Here is an 18,901-nt window from a genome sequence, read left to right as displayed (position 1 = left end):
GCGCCTTCCAAAAGGGCTTTGAAAGCTGTTTTTCCTCCTGGATCTGGGTTGGATTTAATCTGTTGGGCTGCCAGCTGGGAGGGAGCAATGTGGAGCCTCCTCCAGGAATTGTGCCTTGACCTTGGCCAATTCAGGGAGGAGAGGTCTCCCTTCTCCCAGGTAACTAGTGACAGGATGAGAGGAAACAGCCTCAAGCTGTGCCCAGGGAGGTTCAGGTTGGACATTAGGAAGAATTTCTTCTTGGAAAGGGTTGTTAAGCATTGGAAGGCACTGCCCAGGGAGGTGGTGGAGTCCCCATCCCTGGAGGTGTTCAGAGAATGGCTGGACATGGCCCTCAGTGCTCTGGGCTGGGGGACAAGGTGGGGATGGGGCACAGCTTGGACTGGGTGACCCTGGAGGTCTTTTCCAACCTTAACGATTCTGTGATTCTGTTTTGGTCTGTCAGGTTCACTCCATTCTTAGCACCCACCCCAGACCACCCAAAACAGAGCCCAGAAGGGTGATGGCTTTGTTGGCACAGTTTGCCTCCTCCCCACGTCCTCACAGACAACATTCACAGATTTTCTATCAAAGTCTAAATAATGACATTTCTCAGACACCACCAACACACTCCCAGCCAGCAGGGCAGTGTCCTATTCCCAGTCCTTCCACACAATTGTCCTTTTCTAAGAGGATAATCATGTTCCCAAAAGGTGACTGACTGGATCTATCAGCTTTGGTGCCTGAGTCGTGACAGGAATATAAGTGAGCTCTGCACAGAGGGCTCCTGAAGGACACTGAGGTGGATTTTAAACAGCCTGTGAAAGGAACCTTGCAGTGACTCTGCTCTAGGTTTTTCTGGAACACTCTCTGTAGGACAGGAGAGACAGCACAACTTACCCGGCTTTCATTGAAATTACTTTCCTTTAACGCCAAACTCTTCCAAAAAAGCAGAATATGGTCGTTTTCTGTTATGATTTTTAAGGCGTCCGGTGCAGACAGTGGAACTGCAAATGAGGAGAGAGTGGCAGCAGGTGAGGTTGTAACACTGCTGACACTTTCCTTTTACAGCAGTGTGGTCACTGCTGAAACTCAGTGGTTTTTAGGGGTCAGCACAACACCCTGCTTGCAAAAGGGATTTTGTGGTGTGTAAACTGGCAGGAGTTTGTCAGTGAGTTTTTATGGCAGGACCACAATGGTGCTTGATGGTGTGCACACAGCCAGCCAAACTGGTGCCTTTCCCATCCCCATAAGGCAGGAGGAAAACTCCCTGGACACCATTTGAGAGGCTTCCTCTCCACTGCTGTTTGGGGGTTTAATCACCTTCCCTGGGAGCTCCAGGGAAGCCTCTCAGAGCTGGGCTTTGGCTGTGGGAGAGGACTGAGTGATGCAGACACATCCAGGCAGCACAGGGGTGGGATGGGTCCCTTACCTGTGTTGATCTTCATGCTGGACTCTTTGCTCATGTTTCCCAGCTGAACAATCACGTGGTATTTCCCTCCTGGTTCCAGCTTCTTGATGGTGTATTCCACTGTGCTGTTCCTGGTTTTCACTTTGTAGATTTTATCTGTTTTTCTGACTAAATCTTTAACTGCCACAGCATATAACTGGAGGGGGAGGAAAGGCACACACAGGGCAACATCTCACTTTCCTGCAGACTTGCCAGCAACCTCATACAGTGGTAGGACATTAGACAGGGGGGCAAAATTTGATTTAAGCCATTCCTGTCCTTTACAGAAAGCCTGGGAAGTGAGATTCCAAGCCTCTTGCTGGATCCCTGCCCGAGATCAGTGTTTACTGATACAGAAAATGCAGTTACTGGAACAAGATGAGGGCAGGAGGAAAACCTCAGGTTGTATTTCTCAGTGAATCACAAGCATTCAATGAGAACTCCTGCTCTGCCAAGGTTTCCAGTTCTGCTGGGAAGATTTATGCCTTCAAACCTTTGCTGTTGAAGCCTCTGGACCAGAATGGGAGGGGGAAGCTTGCTGGGAAAATGACTCGGCCTCGGTGGAGCGAGACCTGGCCATAAACCAGCGTGCCAGAAAACATAAGTGGGCTTTGTTGGGGCTGGAGCTGGAGGCAGTGCCCAGCCCAGCTTTACCCTCCTGGCCAAAGCCAAAGCCCAGAAAGGTGTTTTAGCACACGCCCACGGGTGTTTTCAGTCTCTGTCAGCAACAGATATCCCAGACCTGACTCTTTTTAAGTGAATATCACAGTCCTGGGCTGATGGGAATGAGGGTCCTGGAGGTGTCAGCACTTTGATGATGACTGTTTATAGGGAGGGCAGGCCTGAACTCAGATTTCTCCATCAGCAGCAGGGCAGGGATCAGCCTTTGAGCCAGGGGGTTGCATGCAAAGGGGCAGGAGAGGGCTCTGTGAGGCATTACCATGTCCTGGTCAGGTGAATCATAGGGTGACTCCCACTTGATAACAGCAAAGGTCTTGCCGGTGTGCACGGAGTGGAGGTGCCGCGGGGGCAGCCGGTTGTCAGGGATCATCTTCACCACCACGTAGTCAGAGGGTGGCCCTTGGTAGGGAGACATCACCCGGACCTGGAAGGGGATTAGAACTGTGCCTTCACGTAGCCACAGCCCCCAGTGCAGCTCCAGGGGGGAAGCAGGAAGGGAGCCTACCAGGAACAGGTACTGCTCGTCCCGCTGCACCAGCACCGTGATGTTGTGGGAGGTCGTGGTGGTGTTGTGAGGGCTCCTGTACAGCTCCAGGAAGGATGTGGCATAGAAGACCCCATAGACCTGTGGAGGAAAACCACAACAATTTTCTTTGTACCTGGGGCTCTGGGATCTAACCCAGCCTGTGCTTTTCTCTGTCCGGATGCACAGCCCAGAGCATTGCTGCTCGCTTTTTAGGGACACAAAGCAAAGACCCTTTTTCCTGCTTTTTCCTCCCTCTTGCCCAAGTTCAGGTTCAATCTGCCCGCTTGTCTCTGTGCTCCCCACTTGAAAATCCTGAGCTCAGCTCAGATAACACAGCAGTCAACCCAAAGACTGCTGGAGCATCGTGCTCTCTCTATTTAAGCCACTTCTCCACTGCACTGAACAAACAGACAAGAAGCCCTTCTTTGCTCCTGTTTAAAGGGCAGCAGGAGCTTTCCCTCATTTTTGAGCAATAAAATTTTCAAGGCCTTGGAATTCAGTGCCAACAGAACAATCCTGAGTTAGGATTTGGAGAGTGTTTTGAGGCTCTGAGCTAAACACCACCGTGGCTGGCGAGAAAAGAGTTGGTGCCTTACAACATTCCTGGGTCCAGTCCAGCTGCACTCCACTGCTGTCTGGTTGATGGCCTTGGCTTTGAGGCTTGGGGATGCAGGTCTTGTCCCACTGGTCACCACATGCACAAAAGACAGAGGGCTGTCACCCAGCTCCGTCTTAGCCCAAGCAGAAAGTTCATAGGGGGTGTGTGCTGTCAAATTTGCCACTGAGCAAGAAGAGAAACGTGCACTATTAGGTGAGGCAAAGCACTGCAAGGGCAGGGTGAGAGCACGAGGGGAGGGTCAGCAGCATCAGTCTTAGACAGGAGCCTGCCTTTCCTAGGTTATGCTTTCATTGCTTTGGAGTAATTTTCTTTATACCTGGGGCTCTGGGATCTAACCCAGCCCGTGCTTTTCTCTGTCTGGATGCCTTCCCATATCCACACTGTGCACACCAGGGATTTTTCCAAACCAGAAATCTGTTTAACAGGGACATGTAGTGTACACAAGCCCAAGAAATCCTTGTTCTGCTTCTCCTCCCTTTTGCAGGTCAGAAACAGAACCACCTGCAAAATCCAGTATGGGGTAAATCCCAAATCTGCTTGAAATCTCCAAGTCCTAAAAACAGGGGCCAAGGGTTTGCTGTTTGGTCCTCTCCAGATTTACTCCTTCCTAAACAGAAACTAGTTGCCAAAAAAGAAAAAGATAAGCCTACAGCCTTCCATAAACCTTCCTGTTTGGTGTTGACTAAAGCAGAATTTAACACTTTGTGCAGAATTTACCTTTTTGGATGGACTTTTCTCCTTCTATGATCAGGGTCCTTTTTTCCTGCCTGTGGGTATCGAATGTCCAGTAGATGTTCACAACATAACCACTGACCTGTCAAGCACAAGGACACACAACATGAGCTCACTGTGATTCACACAGTGAAAGAGCCACCCCTGACATTGTATTTTCCATCCTAATTAGGTGCCCCGGGGCAGTTTATGAGTAGTAAGAAATGATTTGGCATGAAATATCCAGTAACTGCAATGCTTTGATAGGTGACAGCTTATCCCACCCACTATTCACCGTTTAACCAAGGCAGGCCTTTTATTTTAGACCCAGAAGGAGAGGTGAAAAAATGTTACCTTGATATTAGTGGTCATTTTTAGGCTGAAACTTATGGAGTCCTCGCTGTAGCTCTCAATGTGTATGACAGGGGGAGGGATGACTGGAAGGAAAGGGAGGAAGAGCTGTTACTACAGCATAAAGAAGTAAAAATACTCACTGAGAGGGGACAGATAAAATACAGGCTTTAGTTTAGGAGTTAATTTAACCCAGGTCTCAGAGCAGAAACCCCCATCCTCCCAGCCCCACCCTTGCCTGTCTCCTCCCATGTACCCAGGGAAGACAAGGACATGCTGTACCTCAGTCATTTTTTAAATCAACCACCTCAAAGCTGCCTTATCTGTGCCTTGCCCAGAGCAGGCTGGAACTAGAGAGGTCTGGGCAAAAGGATTTCCCTTCTGAACCCAGCAGGATGAGCTCCTATCCCAACTAACAGCTCCTGGCCTTTGGGGAGCTGGTGAGAGAGGTCAGGAGCTATCAGCAGGGGCAGCTGCCAAACACTCATGAAAAAGCTGAAGTGGAAGTTATTTCTGTTCTTTTTGCCCCTGTTTTTCTAACCACCAGGCAATTCACATTATCTGAATCCTGCATTTTTAGTAGCCTGGTGTTTTCTTTCCCTTATTTATGTCAGCACGGGGAGGATGCACTTTTATGTAACAAATTAGCAGAAAGTTTTGATGTGGGAATGTAAGTTTGGATGAAAAGTTTGGCATGAATACAAATGATTTCAAGAGGTATTTTATAAAAAAAAAAAAAAGTTGGGAAGGAAATGATTTACTGTGATTTTTGAATTTATCTACTGTCAGGCTGTAAGAATGCTGTGATAGTTTTGGGAGTGTGTAATGGTCTTTTAGTGGAGATGCAGAAACCATCATAATCATAACCTAAGAGGGAGAAGGATGAGTCAGTGGAGCAAAGGAGTTGGTGGTGATGTCTTGCCTGTCTGAAGGCAGGATCTAGCCTGCATAAGTCAGAGGGAACCCATCTGCAGTCTAGGAGAGAAGGGCACCTTCTGGACAGGCTCCTTGCCCAATTCCAGGGCAGTACATCCATCCTCTGTGCCACGGAGTTCAGAGGAGGAGTCAGTGACCCTGCCAGATGTGCCACTGAGCTTTGAGGCAGCTCAAGTTGAGTGAAATGGTGCAGCAAAGTTGTCAAAATAGTGTAATAGACTCAACAGGGAGAGCAAAGGCTGAGGAGGTGACTGTGCCTGCTGAAGCTGACACTTCAGGCTGATATTTTGCCTTTTTGTTGTGTTGTCTGAGTTGGCTGAAACAACAACATTTACCTTTGCCTTTTATGGTGGTTATGGATTTGGAATCACTCCAGTTTCCCACTCCTCGACTAGTTACTGCAGCAACCTTTTCAAAGAAGAGGGTGAGTTAATATGAGCAACGCTGTACAATGCAAAAGGAGGATGAGGTTAGAGCAAGGTTACAGACCTGGTAGAGCTCATGGGAAAAGGGCTTTGAAGCAAACAATAGCTTAATTACTTGGCAATAAAATGCTTAAAGAGATAAAGCAGACTGCTTAAAGTCAGTTAAAGGAATCTAAGAGGAGGGAGGTGCAGCCTCTTTGCAGATAACTGGTCTCTCATGAGATCTTTGAGGAGCCCATCAAGATAAGGAGCTTTGGACTCCATGGGCCATAGTATAGGTAAGAACTGTGCCAGTGAAGTCCATGCAGGCACTAAATCCAGTTCCAAAGATTTATTTGGGAATAGATTATATTGGGAAGGAACACTACGAGAGGAAAGACTGGCTCCAACCAACTGTGGGAATAATTTTGGGGGCACGTTTATCCCACCTCCCAGTGAACTTCCCAAGAACTCATTCAGCACAGGAAGGATGGACAATGGCAAAGCACACATTTCCCAGGGCTAACTGTGCAGACTTTCATTTCCTATCCTTATTGCTTCTGTCTATAATTACCCAACCTCTCCCCTGTGCAGACATTCCCCACAGGCAGATCTCTGCTTCTTTTCCCAGTGATACACTGAGGACCAAATTTATCTCTGGCCCAGATCCAGTGCAATTGCAGTGACATTGGAATGGGCAATTAGGAGTGAGGATTTTATAATACAGCCTGGCCTTCTGGGAGAAGGAGCAAATCAAGGGCCTTAATTCAGGCCTTGAAACTATATACATTAGCAGTGCAAATGCCAAGCCCCTGGTGTGGGTTGGCATTAAAGGGCAGGATTTTAACAAGATATCTTTTTAGCAAGTACTTAACTGTGCAGGACTTAGAATATTTAGTGAAAAGTGGTGAGAACATTCATAGACAGAGCTTGGAAAGCACTCACTCTGACTGTGTAGAGCGTGTTGACCTCTAAGTTCTTGATCTCCGTGTAGTTGGTGGTGGTTCTCAGGGATGACCACTCCTTGGATCCACTGCTGCTGTATTCCACCTGGGAGCACCAAAACAAGGCATGAGGGCTCCACAGCCAGCAACACCACAGGGTTTCTCTGTGTCAAATGTCAGCAGAAAGGAGTAGGACAGCTCAGAGAGGGAGCCAGGAGTGAAATTATGAACCCGAGGGCTGTGCCGCTGCCTCCGGCCCTGCAGCATTTCTTCTCCCACTTTGCCCAGTGCTCTCAGAATATTTCCTACCCAAAATGTCCTATTTCAGGCCCACCCCCCTGCAGAGGTAGCTGTGTTCAGACAGGCCAGCTTGTGCTGCTGTCCCCATCCCACTGAGCTGTCCCCATCCCACCGGGCAGCGGGACTCACGATGAATTCCCGAATGAGGCCGTGGGCGTTCACGGGGGGACTCCAGCAGCCCACCACCACACCCTCAGCTTCTTTCTTCAGGGACAGCTGGAGGTTGAAGGGAGCATCTGGCACTAGGGAGAGAAACAGAGGAGTCAGTGACAGTCACAGCAGTGTGTCCAGATCGCACGGGGAGAAGCAGGTTTGCCCTGAAAGGTTGGGACAAAGGGGTGGATGGTCCTTTTTCCCAGCCCAGCACAAATCCCAGGCTTATGGAAATGCCCTTTTTTCTTTAACAGGGATACCTGTGTGGTATCTACTTTCTAAGCCAAGGCAGCACAAATGAGGGCACTGCCAGGAGCTGGGCAGCTCTGCTTACATCCTTCGGGTGCCCGCAGCGTGATGAAGTCGTTGGTGTTGTAGACCCGGCTCAGACACTGCACTTGGACCTTCACCTGATAGGTACAGTCAGGCTTGAGGACCTTCAAAACGCTGTTGGTTTTGTTGCTGTGGGTTTCCAAAACCTTCCAAACGCTTTCTCCCACCGTCCTGCACGAGAGAGTCGCACACCTCGGGTCAGGATGGTGCTCAGTTTGTCCCAGAGGGTGGAACCATTTATCTGCATTTTAAAAGCTTTCTTTCTGGTAAAGCCATGCCACCAACTTGAAAAGATGCTGTTGGAAGGCCTAAACTAACCATGGCTTGGTGATTTAAGAGCCTCTGAGGTTTTCTACAACTGCTCTGCTCTAATTTATTGTCTCTGTTCTTGCTGTTAGTGGTCATACAAAGACAAGACCCAAGTGGAAAAAAATATGAATATAGCTTCTATACTGTCTGAGTAAACAGTCATCGGGGAAACAAATACAGTTTGTCACAAATGCCCTCTAGTTACACCTCTTTTGGGTGTCCTTTGCTACCAAATCTCAGAAGATTTTCCAAGCAGAACTTGATTAAGCAGCTCTGCATCTTTCAGGCCTGATTCTGCACAGTTCTCTGCAGCACCCTGATACCTGTGCTCATGCTTCTCCTGGCTTTTACTCAGCACAACAACAGGTCATGCAGTGTGGGGGGTGATGTACCTGTAGTAGATGTTGTAGACACAGGAGGTGGAGGACATCCTTTTTGGCCGGGCCCACGTCAGAGTGACATCCCCGGAGAAATCCGCCGTCCACTGGAGGTTCTGGACTTTGTACACGATTGTGTCATCTGAGCAGGCAAAGGGAGAAGTGAGTCTGTCAGAGGGAAACAGGCCTTTTGCCCAGGAGAGAAACAGGAGTTGTGTTCTCTCCACAAACAACACGTGGAGGTAGAAACAGCACTGACTGAAGGGAGTGTGTGCACCACTCAAATGAGGTGTGTGATTTAGAAGGGGGTTATCAGTGGAGAAGAGCAGGCTCACAGAAGGCAGTTCAGAGCAGGAATTTACCCCTGGTGCTCTTAGTTCTACCTAAAATGTCTTGGTTGTCTTTATTCTGCACCGTGCAAGCATCCCCTTTCCCCTGAGGGATGATAAAGTGTGGCTGTTGATGAAATACTGAGTATTTTGGAAGTGTGAGTGCACACTGATCAGTGCAAGCTAAGTCACTCTTCTACTGATGCAATGAGTCTGTACTGTCCCTGTCAGCCACCCAGGGCATTTCATTGTGTGTTTTTCCTTATCACACCTTGTGTTCAGCAGAAGGACCAGAGAAAAGGCTGGTAATTAAAGTTTGGGGATTGCCTTGGCATGAGCTCGGTGGCTGAATCGCTGCCTGACCTTGGGAGAGGCATTTAGGGGATAAAAGCACTGTGAAACCAGCACTGGCAGTGGTGGGGCTGGAAGTGCTGATCTGAAACAGCCCAAATCCAGTGGGGCCATTCCCTGCTCTCTCCCCCCAGGGATGTGTCACAGCCCAAGGGCCCTGGCCTGGCCCCATGTGGGTGCTCAGCTTCATTCCCAGTGCTGGGCAGAAGCCAGGCAGAGCAGAGGCAAACTGCTGCTGCTTTGCTTTCCCTAAACAGCTGGAAATGAAACCCAGTGGGTCCATGGACAGGCACAGCAGGACAAGCTACCCGAGGGAAAAGAGATGGTTTCCCCTCGGCACAGCAGCCAAGCCGTGCATCTCAGCAGCTCCTTCCCCCTCCCCTGAACCTGCCAGCCTCTCCCAATCGATATTTAATTAAAGAACTAAACCTGATTGATGCTCAGCCCCCCAAGCAGTTCAGTGGGAAGGCAGCTGGAGCTCATGGCCAGCGGCAGCGATCGAGCGCCGTTATCTGCCCAGGGCGGGCTGTGCCCCCCCTGCCTCCACAGGGCCACCAAGGGCCACCCTGGCAGGGCCAGCGATGGCAGCAGGGCACGTGCCACATCTCCCAGGGTCACCTTGCAAAGGGGGACAGAGCAGGAGATTATTGCTTCAAATGTGGGCCACGTAAAATAGACAGCTTTGCTCCTAACCATCCTACAATGATTTTTTCGGTGTCTGAGGCTGCTGGAAGACAAATTGTCGGTGTAGAAACTGGATGTGGAGTTTGTCCCAGTGATAAATGGACGAGGAGGTAGCTAGGACAACTGAACAGAGGCAGATAAGTCACGGATGCTGTGAGTGAAAGGTCAGGTGTCCAGGAGAGCTGCCCTGTATGCTGACAGAGCAGGGCAGGAGAAATGGGAGGGGGCTGCTGCTCACCAGTGCAGTTCCTCTCATCACTGCTGTCTGAGCAGTCCAGATATCCATCACAGCGCTCTGTCAACATGATGCAGGCCTCTCCATCCTCACATTTGTAACCATTAGGGCACGACAGGGTGCTCTGGGTAGCTGCAAAAGGCAGAACAGTTCAGGACTCAAGGTAGGGAAGTTCCCTCCCTGGGCTGTTTGCAGTGCCAGTGCTGCTTCCCAAGCAGGCACTGGCTGCATGTCAGGGATGGAGCTCAGGCTGATGTGTCAGTCACAGGGGTGTCTTGTCCTGGCATGGTGGCATCAGAAGAACCTGGAGCTTATCCCATGTTAAACAACAACTCGACTTCTAATGGCAATGGCACTGAGGCTGAGGCTTTTAATTCCTTTTTTTTTTCTGTAAAACTGCATTTACTGCAAGGATTTCCCCAGCAACAAAACCCCTGGGTGGCTTCCCTGTCCTCAGAAGGAGCTTCCCAAGGGAAGGAGCCAGGTGAGAGCCTCTCCCCCCCCCTCACTCACGGCAGTTCCTCTCGTCGGTGCTGTCCTGGCAGTCCCTCACGCCGTCACACCGCTTCCAGTTGGGAATGCACTTGTGCAGCTGCTGGCACTCGAACTCAAACCTGCTGCAGCGCCCCGGGAGCGCCGGGGAGGTGGCTGTCACGTTGGGTCCTGCACACAGAGCAAGGGAGGAAACCACCCGAACCATGGAAACCACGGCTGCTGTCACCAGCAGGGACCAAAACCCGTGCCCAGGTCCCGACTCCACTAGATGGCAATCTCTTCCCATCCTGCAGGTGGATGGTGTCTGCTGGGATGGCGCCTCAGCCATCCTCTCTCCTGACTGCAGAGGGCTGGAAAAGCCACTGCTTTGCAGGGAATGTCCTGCTCGCGGCGCACGTGGAGCTGGAGCAGTGTCCCAGCTGGCGGCAGCAGGGCTGACCCCGGGGAGAGAGGGAGCACAGAGTCACAGGATGTGCTGAGTTGGGAGGGACCCACGAGGATCACTAAATCCAACTCCTGGTTCTGCACAGAACCATCCCCAACGGTCACAACCTGTGCCCCAGAGGATCATCCAAACCCTCCTGGAGCTCTGGCAGCCTTGGGGCTGTGCCCACTGCCCTGGGGAGCCTGGTCAGTGCCCAACCACCCTCTGGGGGAAGAACCTTTTTCTAATATCCAACCTAAAACCCTGCCCTGACACAACTCCAGGCCATTCCCTGGGGTCCTGTCCCTGGTCCCCCCAGAGCAGAGCTCAGTGCCTGCCCTCCTCTTCCCCTCCCGAGGAAGTTGGAACTTCCACGAGGTCTCCCCTCAGCCTCAGAACTTTTACACCACGGTGTAATTTAACCCCGCCACGTGGACCTTAAGGCCATCATTCCTTGCAGAAGTAAGGAGGGGAAGGGTGAGGGAGAGGAAAGCTCACGTGGGGTGGGACAGGCCTCCTCGTCAGAGCCGTCGGTGCAGTCCCTGTACCCGTCACACACCCAGCTGTTGGTGATGCAGGAGCCGCTGTTGCAGCGGAAGTGGTTGGGCAAACACGTCGGGGGGATCAGCGTGGTCATGGGATGAACTGGAGAACCTAAAAACACCCCGGGGAGAGCTGCCCTGAGCTCCCTGCCCCTGTGCACGGGCTGAGAGCTGTGCCCGCTCCCGGCAGACCCAGAGCCACGGCCAACAGAGGAGCAGGCAAGGCAGCACATGGCCAGTGCCTTCATCTGCACAGCTGGTGAAAACACCTCCTCGTTTTGGAAATCAAGGTTTCCAGATTTTGGAAATTGGGATTTCCAAAAACACAGAGTGAAAGGGTGCATGGGAGTGCACACTCAGCCCGTTCATGGGGGATTTTGGGGCCACAGGGGCTGGCATAGGCTGTCTCATGGCAGCTGATGCTGAGAGCGGTCCTTCAGCATGTCACAGCCCAGGGAAGAGCAGAGCACTGCGTGTCCTTACCCTCACAGTCCTTCTCATCAGACCAGTCCCCACAGTCATTCTCCTTGTCACACTTCCACCGGTTGGGGATGCAGTGCCCGTTCCCACACTGGAACTGGTAGTACCGGGAGCAGTTCGGGGCCTCTGTTGGGTTTTCTGACAAGGAGAGGAGAGTCCTGTGAGCCCCAGAGTTACCTCACCAGTTTTCAGCACAGCTGAGCTGTGGGAAGCACCTCAGGCTGGCCCAACATGGGCATGATCCTATTTCTTCATCTCCAGCATTCCCCAGCCCTCACTATCCTGTTGTCACCACTGTCATGTCTGTGGCCAGACACCACCCATGATCTCAGAACCAGAGCTGGCAGCAAAATCCACCAGAGCATGGCAGAAAGGGAGAAGCAAACCCAGCAACTCTGAAATGAAGAGGCAGCTGCCTCGCCTGGCTGGGTACAGCTCCCCCAGCCACCCAGGGAACAGTGGTAAATATTGAGTTTGGCTGGAAACTGCCTGTCTGCTTTGGGCTGGGAGTCTGTGCAGCAAATACCGTCACATATGACTTAGTGAAGCACAAGATGTGCCAGCTGTACTGGATTTTCAGTGTGCTTCACTGGCAGGACGAGGGCAGTGACACTGATCTCCACATAGGACTCACTGGGATGTGCACATGGAATACATATGTACACACGTGAGTGCCCGTGTAAAACATGAAGAAGGTTGTACTCCATGCTCCTGGAATTCAGAGGAGGCTGGAGTTGCAGTGACAGGAGGCCCTGAGGTGCTGCTCACCACAGTTTGCTTCGTCAGAGTAATCCCCACAGTCGTCCATCCCGTCGCACTTCCACACCAGGCTGATGCACACCCCATTCTGGCACTGGAAGCTGAACTGGTCGCAGGTCCGGTGGAACTCGGGGTCCTGGGCTGCAGGGCAGCATGGACAGGTTTGGTGTACAGACAGAGGGCTTGAGGGAAGCTCACTGTTGAGCAGGAGCACACTCAGAGGCAATCGTGGATTTATAAGCAGAGCATTACCCTCCAGAGCCACCTCTTAGATCTGGCAGCTTTCTGGTACCCTGGTTCTCTCCACGCCTCTGGTTTCATTCTCTATCCAACCCCCCTCTAGCAGGGATGCCCAGTATCACTTACAGCAGCCAGCATAGCTGGCATCTTCGTCTGACCCGTCCCGGCACTGGATGATGCCGTCACACACCATGGAGTGGAACAGGCACTGCTGCCGGTTCTTGCACACAAAATCCATGTAGCGGGTGCACAGGGGCTCTGGAGAAACAGCAGGTCAGGAGGAGAGGGTTGGGTGGCACCTCTGCTGTCCTTGGCAGCAGGAATTCCACCCACTGGGATCTGCACAGACCCGGGTGGATTTCAGGAACTTACAGAATGTTCTCAAGGCAAAGGGGAACTGGCTTGAGTTGCACATGAGCTTTGTCCCTGCACAGGCTGCTTTCACCCAGTAATGCATCAGGGTGCAAACCCAAAAGGAGGGGTTGGTCACCTCCCTGAACACAGCCCCTGGCAGTGCCCTCCCTGTGTGTCCCAGCCTGACAACTGCGCCGTTCGCTGACCCGCCCATTTCCCAGGGGGCTGCTGAATGCTAACTAAGGCTTTCCCATTCTCTCAGCAGGGCTTTATTCCCAGCCAGACAGGCTTTGGCAGACCATAAAGCCTGCCAGCCCTGGCTGCTGGGGCCCCATGGCCTTGGTACTCACCACAGTGCTGCTCATCCGATGCATCAGAGCAGTCGTTGATGCCGTCGCAGTGTTTGCTGGTTGGGATGCAGGTGCCATTGGGGCACTGGAAGCCATTGCACTTCTTCTCTGAAATTCAGAATCGGGTGGATGTTGTGTGGTTTGTTTTGGTCTTTTTTAAGCTGGTTTAGTTAGCCACAAAAAGCCACGGCACAGCCCCAGTTGCCTTCGCCCTGTGCCTGCTTTTGGAGGGATGGGGATCATCCGCCTGAGTTTGCTGCTGGTTTATCTCAGTGGGTGTGTAGAAATCCCTCCCACCCCATGGCAGAGCCATGTTACCACACACAGAGCACACTTTAGCACACACAGAGCACACTTTAGCACACACAGAGCACACTTTACCACAGTTGGAAGGGTCCTCATCAGAGCCATCCTGGCAGTCGGCGTCGCCGTCACAAGCCCAGCGCTGTGGGATGCAGTGGCCGTTCTGGCACTGGAAGCTGGAGGTCTCACAGGTGTGATAAACTGCTGAAACCAGAGCCAGGGGGACACCTGAGTGTGGGGTGTCACCTGTGGGCTGTCACCACGTCCCTGCTGAGCTGTGGCACGTGATGAGTCAGGCCACACCACCACACACCCAACTCCCTCCACCTGCACCAGGACCTCGTGCCATGGCAGGTCCCAGCACTGAGCACAAGCAGCCACCCCATGGACCCCAGGCAGGAGAATTCCATGAGTTCAGGTTCTCCCAGGTCTTTTCCTCTCCTTGCCATGCTTGCTCACAAGCCTGCTGAGAGGAATGGCTCATTCCTGCCTCAGGGATGGCTTTTGGAGGCTGGAGCCCTCCCAAAGCTCTCCCACACTCAGGAGCCTCTTTCCCTTTAATCTCAGCCCTTGGTGTGTGCAGGCAAAGGTGACAGTGGTGGCACCTTGCCAGAGATGGCAAGAAATGTCACAGAGGTCAAGCAAATCCTGGCAGAGCATCAGGGTCCCCCATGCCGGGCAGGACAAACTCAGTGAGAGCCTTTAATTAAGGCAAACAAGGTTTTTCCATGTTGCCAAAGCAAACTAGAAACACAATTCTCCTTGGGGGTTTTCCTCAGGCTCCTGTCAGGGAAATCTCTGCCTGTGGGGCATCTGGGTGGAAGCCGAGCCTGTGTTGTCACTTTAGAGACAAATGCTGCTCTTCAACCAGGAGAGCGCTCGGAGTTACTGAGAAAAGCAATGTTCAACTTAATTAAATTGCATGATACCGAGTTCCAGGTTAGAGAGTGACATGCACTTGCAGATATTTCAAAATAGTACAATCTTGTGGCAGTAATATTCTATTAGGTATTCAGCGTGAAATGTAATTATTTTAGATAAGCGCAATAATTGCAGCCGGTGGAGTCAGACGGAATGTTCCTCAAATAATTGTGATCCTCTTAGATAATTTCAACTTCAGGGCTTTACAAACCCAATGTGCTTTTTGAAGTAGGTTCCTTTCCTGTAGTAATTCTCTCTGTAGGAACTCATAGGAGAGATAAGTGATACCAATATAAATTAAACCTTCTCACGAAGCCGCGCTCCCGGAATACCAATGACCAGGATCCCCAGTGCTACAACCCCGTGTGCTGCAGGCACAGCAAATGCCTCAGGGGTGAACACACAGAGCTTGGAGGCCTGAAAGGGATCTCCTAAATCCTCCTGCCAGAGCCCCAAACAGCAGCTGTTGCCGCTGTCTGCCCCAATGGCTCCAGGCTGCAGCCAGAGCAAAGCTGCTGCCAGCATTCCCAAGGGCTCTTGTGCACCCCAAAGGGTTCCCCCAGCCCCATCAGCCCGTCAGATCTCTCCCCACGTCATGGAAACCACTGTTTGTTATCTTGAAATACCCCACGTATTGTTTTATAAATACAATCTTGGGTCTTTCACTGATGGACTGATGCTTACTCTCAGAAGTCTCTTCTCATGTAAATATTTGGGGGTTTTGGCTTGGTTGGGTGTTTGGTTTTTTTTTTGCTTGTTTGTATTGGTCTTTTCCACTAAGAAACAATGTAATCTGTTGGCTTTTCTAATGAGAAAAGGGCTCTGTGTGGGTGTTAAGCTCAGGAGGCTGCTGAGGAACATCAGTGTTACACTGCAGTGATGAGGGGAGTTGAGCGTTGTGACTTTAAACTGCAAAGACAGAGCGAGGCTCACAGGACTTGCTGCACAGGAGACACAAAGTAGGAATAATATTATTTCTGGCAGCCAGGTTGCATCAATATGAGTTGAAAGTAAAACAAGAGCAGGTCTTCCATGTGTGACTCCCTCTTAGGACACTCTCTTGAGGTTTTCAAGCCTACGAAGCAGTGAGGCTGCTAGGAGACAATTCCTGAACTAAATCTGCCTTTTCTTCAGATCAATTAATTGTGGAGAAGCTGCAAAGAACGTGCCTGTTTTCTGCAACAATATTTAATGGCAGGAAAACAGATTGAAGCTGTGAAAAGCTGCCAGTGCACACTGGCCTGATTGCTGCCTTCCTGCAACAGGGGAGCCCTTTCTGCCAGAAGAATCCTCTGGCTGCTTGGCAGCCACAGAGCTGCTTCCCATTCCACTGCCTGTTGGTGCAACCTTGCAAGCAGAAAGCAAAGCTGGATCACTGTGTGAGTATCTCAAAGCTGTCAGCAAATTCCCAGCGAGCCCTGAGGCACTGGAGGAGAGGAACCCTGGGATTTTGGAGCATCACATCAGCCCGAGGTGAGCTCTGCTGGGTGCTCCAACAAGCAGGGAAACTGAGGCACGAGGTGCTGGCCAATGTCTCACAGGCTGTGAGCAAAGAGTGTTTGCAGCAGAGGGTTATTGGGCCCATCAAAGCACTCACCAGTGCAGTTGGCTTCATCAGACCAGTCCCTGCAGTCGTTGTCACCGTCACACATCCAGGAGAGACGGATGCACATCCCTGAGCTGCAGCTGAACTCATCATTCCTGCACTGGTGGGCCTCTGCAAACAAAATATTTGGCTTCAGGTCACCGTGAGTGCCCAAGGAGCAGAGTGGGACAGCTGGGTGACAATGACACAGAAATGTCCCAGAGAGGAGAAGAACCAGCACACGGCCTCACTCTCTTCTCCTGTCCCTCATTTCCCAGTATGTGATGGTCCTGTCCCTCATTTCTCAGTAAATGATGGTCCTGTCCCCCATTTCCCAGCACCCAGTAAATGATGAAGAGGCAGCTGTTAGCCTGGATAAACAGGGGGATCAGGCAAAGCACTGCCTTGCCCTTAAACATCCACAACCAGCATTCCATAGGCATCCAGATCCAGCAGCTATGAGCAGCAGAGATGCTGGAGAGCAGCTTTCCACCCTTGCACAGGGAAGGAGGTTGGAGTGAGGGCACTCACCACAGTGACTTTCATCACTGTTGTCCCCACAGTCGTCCTCCAGGTCACACTTGTAGGACAGTGGGATGCAGGTCCCCGAGCCCTGGCAGCGGAATTGGGTCTCGGTGTCGCACACGGTGGTGGCTGATGGAGAGGGGAGGGGAAGGAGGAGGAGAAGGAGGTTAAGGTGGTGGTTAGACAATGGTTTCTGCTGCCTAAGTGTGTGTACTCAGTGCAGAGAGGTGAAGGGAGAAAGACAGCATCCTGTGAGCTTTGCCCAGTGCAGCCTGGGTTACTCCTCTTGTATTTTAATGCCATTTTTAGGTACTCGGAGTAAAGCAGAGAAGAAAGGGGTTAGTTTTCTGTCTGGGGATCAGGACTGAAGCTCCTGATGCCCACTCCCAGCTAGGGAGCAAGAAGCTGAGGCTGTAGAGCTGCCTGCTCTCCAGGAAAGAGATTGAAACCAAGGGTGGTTGGCAGAGAGAGGGCAGCCAAAGGAGGGGAACAGCTGGGCATGAGTGTTGCTATCCCAGACAGCACCCCTGTGCCACACTGGTCACCCCTTGACAAGGAATGGGTACCCACAGAGGCTTTCCCTTGCCAGGAACCAGGCAATGAGCTCACATGTGGACTCTGCTGACTGGTGTGTCAATATTGGCAGGAAAGTAAGTTCCTTATTGGTACAAAATGGGCATAAACAGCATCTCTCCAGGAACACCTGGTCCCCCAGTGATTCCTAACTTTAAACTCTGGTATTTTCTCCACAGTGCCCTAATCCAAACCCTTCAGCTCTTCCAAGCTGTAGAACATCTGCCTCTCCTGCACACATTGGCAGTCCCTAATTTTGCTCAAAAACACAACCTCCCATCTTTAATGTGTGAACTTGATTGACCAGCTCAACAAGAGACCCTTGCAGATAGAAGTCACTTTCTGTGTGCACTCTTTTCCTCAGCATTGGCTGTGCCCTCAATTAGCTTCAGAAGACAATTTCTGCAAGAGGTGGACACAGCTGGCATCAGCCTCACCGAATTTTAGACACCGACACCTGAGCCGGTCGAGGGGGAAATATTGGCCCTCGTGGGACACAACTCATCCAGCTGGCTTTGGGTGTCTGTCAGAGGAGGTGAGTTACACCCCCAAAGCACCTCTTGCTGTCCCTGAAGGCAGTGTAGATGCCAACACACCAGACATCCAAATTTGGGCCGGCCAAGGCCCCCGCAGGACACTCACGGCAGTTCCTCTCGTCGCTCATGTCCCCGCAGTCGTTGTCGTTGTCACACTGCCAGATGCTGTTTATGCAGTTCCCGTTGGAGCATCTGTACTGGTTGGGCAGGCACGTGTTTTCTGGTGCAGGAGGGAAAACCAAAACAAGCCAGGCTTTAGAAACAGGCCCCGCTCCTCCCCGACAGAGAAAAGGTCACACTGACCTCTCCCAGTGGCAGAAGATGCCCCTCAGCATAAAGCAGAAGCAAGAGCCAAGTGTTTTTACCTTCCTTCAGGCAAGTGTTGTTCTTCATGATGTAGCCACGAGGACAGTCACACCTCACCTCCCCCGTGGGCAGCACGGTGCTGGACACCCCCTCGGGGCACTTGCAGCTCCTGCCGTGGTTGGACTTGGGCAGGCAGAGCAGGCTGCAGGGCTTGGAGATGCAGCCATTCTCCCCTGGAGCCAGGGAAGAGAGGAAAGGGGGCACTGTCAGGACAGAGGGCTGGGAACACCCAATTTCACCTGCCAGCCCAGGCTTTGGAGCTCGCTCTGCAGTGCTGGGTGCTAAGGGGCCTTAGGAATGCACTGAGCCATCTGCTCCAGGGAGTTCAAGGGCCTTAAACATCTTCCCAGTCTCCTACAGAGCCCTTTGATGGCCTTGTACCCCTCTGAAAATGGGTATAAACCAGCACATTCATCACACAGGGGCTGCTGCTGCCTTATCAGATGGATGACTAACTGGAGGACAAAGTTGATGCAGCCCTAAGACACTATTATTTTTTGGCCCATACAGCACTTTGCTTGGAAAGGCTGTGGTCTGTGACCTAAACTATGAGGTGCCACCACAGGTGCCTGCCCTCTGAGCTCTCTCTCTGATTTGGATTATCTCTCCTGGCAGCCAAAAAGCAGCACAGAACACTCCTGAGACTCATTCCTCACAGCCGTGCCTGAGAGCTTCAAACCCTGCAGGAATGGGGTTATAGTCATGAAATGCAAGCCAGGAGGGCCTGGTGGCCTTGGGAACCCTTGGAAGTTGGGGATGAACACATTTCCAAATCG

General features: G+C 51.6%; 1 protein-coding gene across 2 annotated transcripts in view; it reads right to left on the bottom strand.

Annotated features, from left to right (window-relative positions):
• Window positions 1–18,901, bottom strand: part of SORL1 (sortilin related receptor 1) — a 46,721-nt gene that overhangs the window by 3,402 nt on the left and 24,418 nt on the right. Inside the window, exons 22-45 of one of the 2 annotated variants that reach the window (XM_032709481.1) lie at window positions 18,125–18,298; window positions 17,866–17,979; window positions 16,657–16,779; window positions 16,138–16,257; window positions 13,698–13,823; window positions 13,317–13,424; window positions 12,739–12,870; window positions 12,382–12,513; window positions 11,617–11,751; window positions 11,090–11,245; window positions 10,186–10,335; window positions 9,676–9,804; window positions 8,089–8,215; window positions 7,389–7,558; window positions 7,031–7,143; window positions 6,603–6,707; window positions 5,589–5,661; window positions 4,321–4,403; window positions 3,973–4,069; window positions 3,233–3,417; window positions 2,616–2,735; window positions 2,370–2,534; window positions 1,412–1,586; window positions 880–986 (exon numbers count right to left, since the gene is read on the bottom strand). In XM_032709481.1, coding sequence (XP_032565372.1) covers window positions 880–986; window positions 1,412–1,586; window positions 2,370–2,534; window positions 2,616–2,735; window positions 3,233–3,417; window positions 3,973–4,069; window positions 4,321–4,403; window positions 5,589–5,661; window positions 6,603–6,707; window positions 7,031–7,143; window positions 7,389–7,558; window positions 8,089–8,215; window positions 9,676–9,804; window positions 10,186–10,335; window positions 11,090–11,245; window positions 11,617–11,751; window positions 12,382–12,513; window positions 12,739–12,870; window positions 13,317–13,424; window positions 13,698–13,823; window positions 16,138–16,257; window positions 16,657–16,779; window positions 17,866–17,979; window positions 18,125–18,298 — 3,119 coding nt within the window. The remainder of the gene's footprint in view (window positions 1–879; window positions 987–1,411; window positions 1,587–2,369; window positions 2,535–2,615; window positions 2,736–3,232; window positions 3,418–3,972; window positions 4,070–4,320; window positions 4,404–5,588; window positions 5,662–6,602; window positions 6,708–7,030; window positions 7,144–7,388; window positions 7,559–8,088; window positions 8,216–9,675; window positions 9,805–10,185; window positions 10,336–11,089; window positions 11,246–11,616; window positions 11,752–12,381; window positions 12,514–12,738; window positions 12,871–13,316; window positions 13,425–13,697; window positions 13,824–16,137; window positions 16,258–16,656; window positions 16,780–17,865; window positions 17,980–18,124; window positions 18,299–18,901) is intronic. The other variant, XM_032709482.1, reaches the window with a different exon arrangement.

The sequence above is a fragment of the Chiroxiphia lanceolata genome, chromosome 23 (genome assembly GCF_009829145.1).
Source record: "Chiroxiphia lanceolata isolate bChiLan1 chromosome 23, bChiLan1.pri, whole genome shotgun sequence".
Classification (NCBI taxonomy): domain Eukaryota; kingdom Metazoa; phylum Chordata; class Aves; order Passeriformes; family Pipridae; genus Chiroxiphia; species Chiroxiphia lanceolata.
This window is presented reverse-complemented; position numbering and strand designations above follow the sequence as displayed.